Below are 11,165 nucleotides of genomic sequence, written 5' to 3'. Positions count from 1 at the left end.
GGAGCATCACATTTGTGGGGTCAATTAAACGCTCAAAATGGCCAGAAAAAGAGAACTTTCATCTGAAACTCGACAGTCTATTCTTGTTCTTAGAAATGAAGGCTATTCCACAAAATTGTTTGGGTGACCCCAAACTTTTGAACGGTAGTGTATACTGTATGTATAGTCAAGTATGATTGTCTTCTTGGCACTCCGCTATAGTCGAAGACGACCCTGGTGGGGCTGATCGGAGGACCTCACTAAACTATCCAATCTCTGCTCTTGTTTATTTTTTGAAGTGTTTTTTTAGATAGAAAAGGTTGCAAATGAGATTTGTTTATTTGTAGGAATCCCCTTTAGTAGTGCTCTTGCGAGCATGCACGCTACAGTATCAAACAAAAAATGGTTTGTCCAATAAAACAACAAATCAGTCTCGATAATGAAAATCTTTAGCTTAAGACAGCTCACGAAATGTGTAACTCTGACAAAAGAAATTGACCAAATATTAATGTCCGCTGGTTCTCAGGAGGTTACAAGTATGGTGATGAATTTACCAACAGTAAGTACAATCAAAACAGTAGTGTCATATTTTGGCCTGAAGATCAGGGTCCCAAATTGTTTGCGAGTCAGTTTTAGATTTTTTGAAAACGTCAAGAATTTGTTTTTCCCACCAAGATACATTTGTAAGAAAAAAATCAAAGTGTTACAATAACATGTTTTTTTCAAGAAAAAAAATCGTAATCCAACAGAAAAAAAAAATAATTTCATAAGAATAAAAATTTAAATTTACAAGAACAATTCTATATTATTTAAAAAAAAGAAGGAAAAACAGCACTTATAAGAAGGAAGTTTGGAGTTTAACCGTAAAGTCGTAATGTTACAAAAATAAAGTTTATTCATAAAAGGCTTTTAATAATGAGAATAAAGTCAAAATATTGTGAAGGCACAAAAATATTTTTTCAAAATAACATCAAAATGTTTTGAGAATAAAGGTGTAATTTAACAAGAACAATTGTGTAATATTTAAAAACAAAAAAAGTAAGTAAGAATAAAGTCGAAGTTTCAGCTAAAAGCCGCAATGTTACAAATATATACATGGCTTTTTTCTTCTTGCCTAGTAAAATGAATGTCTTCTTTTTGCACAGACTATGTCAGTGTTATTTTAATACATGACAGGAGAACACCACATTCATCATGTGGGTCTTCAGTTAAAAACATGTTGAAACATTGCACTAAAAGCCTTTTCCTGTGCAGATTAAGCTCATGACAGAATTGAGTAAGTGTTGTCGCCCCTCATGCTTGCGGGCTCTAGATTGGTGTAGGCGAGGTTTGTGCTTGAGTAATTCACGTACACGTGGCCACCATTCTCGGCTTGTGGCAAAGCTCCCCTGTCATATGAAGGAATAGTTATTTTTTTAAACGTTAACATCAACACCAGCCTCTTCCACCCACTTGGAAACTTACTTTGGCTCCTTTCCGTCTTTTGGAAAAGCTTTAAAAGATGTAAAAAAAATGAGAAAGATGTTTGCACAAAACACACAAGAAGAGTGTTTACCTTTAAGTGCTGTGTTAGAGGAGCTTTTCTTGTCACACCATCTTTGCCAGAGCAGCCAACATACAAGACATATATTAACCATCAAGGCCAGCAGAGAGAGGGTGAAGGCACTTATTCCCATATTCTTCATTTCTATTCAAAACAGAAAAAAAGAAATGTGCATCAGCGAGCATGTGTATTAGTAGATGAGATATGGTCGATTCAGCCAAGGCCACAAAAGTTGACAAGTATTGTGCAACAGCACAACTTCAGGTCATGACCAAATATTACAAAATAAGATGCTTATCAACTTGCTTTTGAATTGGAAAATGTAAAAGATACCCAAACATGGACAAGGCATGTTTGTGTGAAAAGTCTAAAAATGTCTCATTAATGTAAACTATTGTGTAGTTGTATGTAAAATATTATTTTAAAGTATTTTTTAATGTACTATTATTACTATTATTACTTTTGTTATCATTATTACATGATCAATATTCAAGATGTATAACACTGTTAATAATGTTTCTCACAATATCGTAACTTTTTTGTTGTAATATTACAGCAATATTTTCTTGGAAAAAAATAAACTTAATAAACAATACTGTATGATGAGAAAAAAGTTTGTAACAATTTCAGAAAAATAAACACACAATTTTACAAAAATGAAGCCGTAATATTGCAAGAATAAAGTTATAATATTGTGAGGAAATACTGTATAGCAACAAAAACAATGATATTAAATTACACAACGGAAGATATTTTACTAGAATAAATTGTTAATATTGAGGGTAAAGTAAGAGTAAAGTCTTAATATTTTTTACTGAAGTGACATCACAAAAAGTCGTAATTTTATGAGAATAAATTTATAAAATTTTTTTGCAAGAAAAAAAAGTTTGTGTACATTTTAATTTCAAAAGAATAAAATCACTATTCATTTGGATTAAGCTGTGATATTAGTAAAATAAAGTTATAATATAGTGAGGTTATAAATTAGATTTTCAACAATAACAACAAAAACATTTTACATACAACAATGCAATACACAAAAGCTAGTGTTTTACAATAATACAAGTAATACAATTACTAATTCCTTTTTCTAGTATTTTTAAAATTACTATTACTATTATTATTACTATGATCAATATTCAAGATTTATAACACTTCTAATAATGTTTCTCACAATATCGTAACTTTTTTGTTGTAATATTACAGTAATATTTTCTTGGAAAAAAAATTAAACTTAATAAACAATACTGTATTATGAGAAAAAAGTTTGTAACAATTTCAGAAAAATAAATACACAATTTTACAAAAATGAAGCCGTAATATTGCAAGAATAAAGTTATAATATTGTGAGGAAATATAGCAACAAAAACAATGATATTAAATTATACAACTGAAGACATTTTATTAGAATAAATTGTTAATATTAAGAGTAAAGTTAGAGTAAAGTCTTACATTTTTTTACTGAAGTGACATCACAAAAAGTCATAATTTTATGAGAATACATTTATAATAGTTTTTTGCAAGAAAAAAATGTGTACATTTTAATTTCAAAAGAATAAAATCACTATTTTATTTGGATTAAGCAGTAATATTACTAAAATAAAGTTATAATATAGTGAGGTTATAAATTAGTTTTTCAACAACAACAACAATAACATTTTACATACAACAATGCAATACACAAAAGCTAGTGTTTTACAATAATACAAGTAATACAATTACTAATTCCTTTTTCTAGTATTTTTTAAATTACTATTACTATTATTATTATTACTACTAATATTGTTATTATTATTATTATCAATATTCTAGATTTATAACACTTCTAGTAATGTTTCTCACAATATCGTAACTTTTCTGTTGTAATATTACAGCAATATTTTTACAGGATTTTTTTCTTGGAAAAAAATACAACTTAATAAATAATACTGTATTATGAGAAAAAAGTTTGTAACAATTTCAGAAAAATAATTACCCAATTTTACAAAAATGAAGCCATAATATTGCAAGAATAAAGTTATACTATTGTGAGGAAATATAGCAACAAAAACATATGAAATTACAAAACGGAATACATTTTACTAGAATAAATTGTTAACATTGCAGGAGTAACGTCTTAAAAAAAATAATTCTGAAGTGAGAAAATCACAAAAAGTCGTAATTTTATGAAAATAAACTTGTAATACTTTTTTGCGAGAAAAAGAAGTTTGTGTACATTTTAATTTCAAAATAATAAAATCACTATTTTATTCGGATTAAGCCATAATATTACTAAAATAAGGTTAGAATAGTGAGGTTATAAATTAGTTTTTCAACAACAACTACATTTATATTAAATTACACAACTGAAGACATTTTATTAGAATAAATTGTTAATATTGAGAGTAAAGTTAGAGTAAAGTCTTACATTTTTTTTACTGAAGTGACAACATCACAAAAAGTCGTAATTTTATGAGAATACATTTATAATAGTTTTTTGCAAGAAAAAAAAGTTTGTGTACATTTTAATTTCAAAAGAATAAAATCACTATTCATTTGGATTAAGCCGTAATATTACTAAAATAAAGTTATAATATAGTGTGGTTATAAATTAGTTTTTCAACAATAACAACAAAAACATTTTACATACAACAATGCAATACACAAAAGCTAGTGTTTTACAATAATACAAGTAATACAATTACTAATTCCTTTTTCTAGTATTTTTTAAATTACTATTACTATTATTATTATTATTAATATTGTTATCATTATTATGATCAATATTCTAGATTTATAAAACTTCTAATAATGTTTCTCACAATATCGTAACTGTTTTGTTGTAATATTACAGCAATATTTTGACAGGATTTTTTCTTGGAAAAAAATAAAACTTAAAAAAACAATACTGTATTATGAGAAAAATGTTTGTAACAATTTCAGAAAAATAAATACACAATTTTACAAAAATGAAGCCGTAATATTGCAAGAATAAAGTTATAATATTGTGAGGAAATATAGCAACAAAAACATATGAAATTACAAAACGGAATACATTTCACTAGAATAAATTGTTAATATTGCAGGAGTAACGTCTTAAAAAAAATAATTCTGAAGTGAGAAAATCACAAAAAGTCATAATTTTATGAAAATAAACTTGTAATACTTTTTTGCGAGAAAAAGAAGTTTGTGTACATTTTAATTTCAAAATAATAAAATCACTATTTTATTCGGATTAAGGCATAATATTACTAAAATAAAGTTAAAATAGTGAGGTTATAAATTAGTTTTTCAACAACAACAACTACATTTTACACACAAAACTGCAAAACACGAAAGTTAGTGTTTTACGGTTATACAAGTAATAGAATTATAAAATTAATTTTTCTAGTATTTTTTTCTTGGAAAAAATTACAAATTAAACCTAATTTATTTTAGTAAAATCACATTGTTATTCTTTGAAGATGACTTGGTTAAATAAAAAATAAAATACATTTTTTTTTAGTAATACAATTGTATTGTCCTAACAATATTAAGAATTTAGGACTAAATTATTATGTATCAATGTATTTTTATTACAAAAACAAAGGCATTTAACTAGAATAAAGCGGTGATATTCATGAGTAAAATCTTAACATTATGAGGAAACATTTTTTTTTTGAATTGTAAAATGTATGCATAAAAAAAGTAATATTATGAGACTCGTAGTACCGTATTACAAAAAAAAAAAGTTTGTATGAATATTCATCTTAAAAAAATAGATTCACATTTTGAATAAAGCCTTAGTATTAAAAGAATAAAGTTATAATATTTTGAGGATTTTTTTATGACAAAAAATGTTTTAATTCTGGAATGCAAAACATGAAAACAAGTGTTTTACGAGAATAATTTAGTTATATGAAAAAAGCTACAAAAACAAATATTGTAATCTTACAAAAACCAACCTGCAGCGTGAAAAGAGACAATATAGACGTTGTGAGTGGGGCTCCCACAGTCTGAGTGATTGTGGCTGCTAGTTTGGCAGCGATACATCCCGCTATGCTCTGGCTCACTGAGGGTCAGAGTTTTTCCTGTGCCAACTTGGTGCCACAACCCATTCTCTTCTTTGTGCCATGACCAAGTCACGTTGGCCGACGTCGGACCGCTACAGTGCAGGCTAACCTTTTGACCCGCTGCCACCGGGTAGTCAGGTGTAGCTAACAGCGTCAGTGGACAGAGGGTTTCTGGTGATAGGAAGAAATGTGGTTGGTTTGGCTGCATACCGGAAAACGAGTACAGTAAGGCTCCAAAACAATACATAGAACAATACATTATTGTACAAGTTGCAAGAATAAAAGGCAACATTTTATGAGAACAAAGTTGTATAATTAAAAAAAGACCACATTTGTAATCTTACGAGAACAATTTAGTAATATGTGATAAAACTAGATTTGCTTAGAATAAAATCATAAAGTATTTTTTTCTAGAAAATCATTGTAATCTTTCAAGAATAAAGACCTAATTTTACAAGCATTTATTGGTAATATTGCAGGAAAAAAAAACCTATGTTTTTAGAAAAAATCTTAATGTAAATCAGGACTCCTAAATAATAATCAGAATGTTCTGTTATTTTCTCTGTGAAAAAGTTGTCATATTACAAGTTATGATATTATGAGAAAAAACATTGTATTTATTAAAAACGAAGAACAATAATATCAGAGGACAGTTGCAAATATTACGAGAAAAAACTGTCTAACTCATTATGAGAATAAAGTCTGTGTTTACAGGAAAAGTGATAATGTTGCAAACAAACTTGTGATAATATGAGAAAGAAGTTTCGCGAAAAAAATTACAATGTGAGAAGAAAAAAGATTTACGCACAGTCTTTATATTACTAACCCCAAAACCAGTGAAGTTGGCACGTTGTGTAAATCGTAAATAAAAACAGAATACAATGATTTGCAAATCCTTTTCAACCTATATTCAATTGAATAGAGCGCAAAGACAAGATACTTAACGTTCGAACTGGAAAACTTTATTTTTTGCAAATATTAGCTCATTTGGAATTTGATACCTGCAACATGTTTAAAAAAAGCTGGCACAAGTGGCAAAAAAGACTGATAAAGTTGAGGAATGCTCATCAAACACTTATTTGGAACATCCCACAGGTGAACAGGCTAATTGGGAACAGGTGGGTGCCATGATTGGGTATAAAAGCAGCTTCCATGAAATGCTCAGTCATTCACAAACAAGGATGGGGCGAGGGTCACCACTTTGTCAACAAATGTCTGAAAAAAATTGTCGAACAGTTTAAGAACAACATTTCTCAACGAGCTGTTGCAAGGAATTTAGGGATTTCACCATCTAAAGTCTGTAATATCATTAAAAGGTTCAGATAATCTGGAGAAATCACTGCACGTAAGTGATGATATTAGAGTTGTAATATTGGGAGAATAAAGACATATTTTATAAGAAAAGTCATAAATCTTAAAATTAAAAAAAAATCTTAGAAAAATAAATACATTTTTATGGAAATAAAGTGGGGATTTTTTCAAAATGTTTTGTTTTCATTTGAATCTTTGGCAAATTAAGCCGTAATTTTCCGATTTATGTTTTTTTCCCCCATTAAGAAATTAAAGATTTTGCAAAAATTAAGTAGAATATTTATGAAAAATAGGCTGCATTTCTTCAAGATAATAATTACTGTACGTATGCGAATAAAGTTGTAATAAAGTCATAATGTTGCGAAAATAAACTTGTAGGATTATAATTTTCTTTTCAAAAATCACAAACTTAGAAGAAAAATCCTTTGGGGAATTTTTCAGCAAATGAAGTTGCAATTTTACAGTTTTGCATAAAGTCGTGATATTAAGAGAATCAAGTCGTCCTTTTACGAGAAGTCATGAACTTTGAAAAAAAGAAGTCATATGTTTGTATTTTACTTTTGTAAAGTTGGTACATTTAAATACAATGTTTTTATTTAAATCGTTTGGCAAATTAGATAAACAATAATGGAAGAAAGATGTCCTATAAAACCATTGTAATTTTACAGTGTCGATCAAGTTGAGCAAGTCGATGTCAAAATTCCCACAGAAACAGTTTGACAGCAAATATTGATCATGATTGCAGGTCAAATAATGAATCAACCAGTACCCGTTTTTGTAGTGATTTTGGGAGTTGAATTTGCATGAGGAGCCAAGAAAACATTCTGGCCATGAGCACCTGAAACAAAAGAAAACAGTTATATTCACTTCCAGTTTATTATCCAACATATTTATGTTGCAGCATCATTATTGATATGTTTTTACCTGAGCTACTGCAAATGAGCACCAAGAGGCAGCCAATCATGTTGAGAAGCTTCAAGGATGACTTTAAAAGTGAGGCAGAGCTCAGGTGAGAATGGAGGAAGTGAGAAAGGCCAAGTGGAAAAAGGGAACTTTTAAGTTCCCTCAGCTGGAGGGCAATAAAAGAAAAAAAAAAGAGGTATAGAAGTAAGTCTTATCAGCAAACACACACGCTGTCCAACATCCGCTGCCCCCAAACGGTGGTCAGCTTCAGGCTCAGGCTGTGAGATGGAGGGAAAGATTGAGGACCAGCTGGAATCCGGAACATTCTCACTTCAGGCGAACTCGCAGACAAGCCGAAAAGTCAGGAGAAGTCCGATGTTTTTACCTCGAAAGTTCTAGAGTGGGAACTTTTAGACGTCAAAAGTACTTCATAGTTCATACAGTAGGAACTTTTCTGCACCAAATTATGGGTTTTAACCATTGGAACCAAGTTGTGGACATCATTTGAGAACATTCCTATTATTAGATATATTCATTAGATATTTTACATATATTAACATTACCAGCATATGTTCTGGTAATAAATGTTTAATATATTCAAGAAAAATTTCATGGTACATATATATATATACATATATATACATACATACATACATACATACATACATATATATATATATATATATATATACATATATATATATATATATATATATATATATATATATATATATATATATATATATATATATATATATATATATATATATATATATATATATATATATATATATATATATATATATATATATATACATACATACATACATACATACATACATACATACATACGTCAGGACTTGGTCCTTTGGATTTGTTTTTCCAGAAGGCAACGGAAAGTTGGCGCGGGCAAGACGTGAATTTAGATACATGATTTAATATTAACACTCAAAAAAAGAATAAACAAAAGGGGCGCACAATGGCGAAAGTACAAAACTTGACTATGAAAACAAAAGACATGCACAAAGGCAAAAAACTATGAACAATAAAAAAAACTTACTTGGCATGGCATGAAGAATAAACTATAATAAACATTAATGTCGTGGGTAGCAGTGGCATGGATGGATAGATGAAGCATGGTATGAAATGATAGAGGATGTCACCAGGACGAACAACAGAAACAGACAGGCTTAAATAGTGACATGATCAGTGAAAACAGGTGCGTGACTCTAAACGTAAAACAGGTGCGTGACATGACAGGTGAAAACTAATGGGTTACTATGGTGACAACACAAACAAAAGTGCACAAGGAGTCCAAAAACAAAACCGAACATGACTAAAACAAAACATGATCACACAGACATGACAACATACATACATACATACATATATATACAGTTATATATACATATACATACATACATACACACATACACACACACACACACACACACACACACACACACACACACACACACACACACACACACACACACACACACACACACACACACACACACACACACACACACTATATATATATATATATATATATATATATATATATATATATATATATATATATATATATATATATATATATATATATATATATATATATATATATATATATATATATATATATAGTTATATATCTATAACTGTCATAATGTTAAGGGAAAATACTTTATTTTGATTGTAGGGAAAACAAATCTGAAACTTACAGGAATACAATCACAATTTTATGAGGAAAAGAGTTGAATTAGTAAATACTAGTAAATACATTAGTAATATTAGGAGAAAAAAATATACTGTTTTTTTTGAGAATTTCATAAACATTTTCTGGTGAAAAAAAAATCCTAATCTTGCAAGAATAAAATTAGAATTTTACAATCATATGAGAATAAAGATGTAACATCACCAGAATTAAAGTCATGATATTGTCAGAAAAAGTTTCGAGAAAAAAAGTTCTAATTTATAGACATCAAAGAATAATAAAGATGCCATTTTATGGCAATTACTATGAAAAATTGCCATCATTTCGTAAAATATTACGTGAATTTTCTTTTTTTCAAAAATAAAAATATAATTTTACAGCAATAGGCGTTTGTCATTGTTTTATGAGAATGAAGTTGTGTTACAAAAATAAAGTGGAAAAATATATTGATGTAATATTTAATATCACGCCAATAAAGTTGTAATGCACTGAGATACCAACAAATCAAAATTTGTAGTAATTTATAAAAACACTATATTTTGAGAATCAAAACATTATAATAAACATTTGACATGTTATGAGAAAAATGCCAAAATGTAATGAAAATATTTTGTTCAAGAATGAAATTATCACCTATCAACAACAAAGTCAGCGTTTTATGAGAATAAACGTATATTGTTACAAAAATCAAGTTAAAGCATATTTGAGTACTATTTTAATATTTAGAATAAAGTTGTAATACTGTGAGATCATCATCAGAACAAGTCATATTTTTTGAAAAAAAAGTTCTAAATTATAAAGACGTTATTGAAAAGCATATGAGAATGCATTTTTCATATTATGAGCACAATGCCAGAATTTTATGAGAATAAACTTGTAAGATTAGGATATATATTTTTTTAACATTAAATGTAAATCTTGCAACAATAAAGTCATCGTTTTAAGAGAATAAAGTTATAATGTTACAAAAATAAAGTTGAAAGGTATTTGTAGAAAAATATATTGAAGTAAATAAATATTGTAAGAATAGAGTCGTAAAACTCTGAGTTTTTTTTTTTGTGAAAATAAGTTACAATTTACAAAGAGAATGTTCTTAGAGTAAAGATTCCGATAATACATTTGTCATATTATGGGGAAAATGTCAAAATGTTTTAAAAACAAAAAAAGTTTTTTTTTAAGACTAAAATTCAAATCTTACAACAACACGTTTTATAGGAATTGTTACGAAAATTACAAAATAGTTGTAATTGAAGTAATATTAAATATGACAAGAAAAGAGTTAGAATGTTGTGAGAATTTTTTTTTGTCCGATTGTGGAAAAAAAGTTACAATTTATCTAGACATGATAAAGAGATTATGAGACTGTTATGTTATGGGGGTTGTTTTTCTCTCTCAAGTTTTCAAGAATAAAATAAAACAAAGTCATCCTTTTGTAAAAAAATAAAGTTGTAAAGTTACAAAATAAAGTTGAAATTGTCGAAAAATAAAATAAAAAGTAATTTTAAGTTAGAATGTTTAATTTTTAAGTAAAGTTGTCCCTGCCACATTGCGCTTCCAAACTTATGGCTTCACTTTATCGCAAAAATTTTTTTAAAACTTATTTTTGGTCTGATTAAGCATATTCAAGCAACAAAATGGCTAAATGAATGAAAATATAAATATTACAGTAGCATTGGCGACT

The 11,165-nt window shown here is 28.1% G+C and overlaps 1 protein-coding gene across 1 annotated transcript; it reads right to left on the bottom strand.

The window, feature by feature from the left end:
• Window positions 1-745: 745 nt before the first annotated feature.
• On the bottom strand, window positions 746-8,917 carry LOC133645605 (uncharacterized). The gene is made up of 7 exons (XM_062040440.1): window positions 8,828-8,917; window positions 7,789-7,933; window positions 7,634-7,702; window positions 5,446-5,724; window positions 1,535-1,666; window positions 1,444-1,471; window positions 746-1,367 (listed from the first exon to the last, which is right to left on the bottom strand). The coding sequence occupies exons 1-7, from the start codon at window positions 8,903-8,905 to the stop codon at window positions 1,241-1,243; spliced, it is 858 nt and encodes a 285-aa protein (XP_061896424.1). The 5' UTR covers window positions 8,906-8,917; the 3' UTR covers window positions 746-1,240.
• Window positions 8,918-11,165: the final 2,248 nt, after the last annotated feature.

Source organism: Entelurus aequoreus, linkage group LG03, assembly GCF_033978785.1.
Source record: "Entelurus aequoreus isolate RoL-2023_Sb linkage group LG03, RoL_Eaeq_v1.1, whole genome shotgun sequence".
Taxonomy (NCBI): Eukaryota; Metazoa; Chordata; class Actinopteri; order Syngnathiformes; family Syngnathidae; genus Entelurus; species Entelurus aequoreus.
The sequence above is the reverse complement of the archived record's forward strand: the minus strand, read 5'-3'. Positions and strand labels throughout refer to the sequence as shown.

Bases quoted from the DNA above. Each gene is read 5' to 3' on its own strand.
- LOC133645605 (XM_062040440.1), bottom strand. From the start codon at position 8,905: ATGCTTCATCTATCCATCCATGCCACTGCTACCCACGACATTAATGTT. The intron at 1,472-1,534 runs GTAAACACTCTT...CATCTTTTAAAG, and splicing joins CTCTAACACAGCACTTAAAG to CTTTTCCAAAAGACGGAAAG. The intron at 1,368-1,443 runs GTAAGTTTCCAA...TTCATATGACAG, and splicing joins AAAGACGGAAAGGAGCCAAA to GGGAGCTTTGCCACAAGCCG.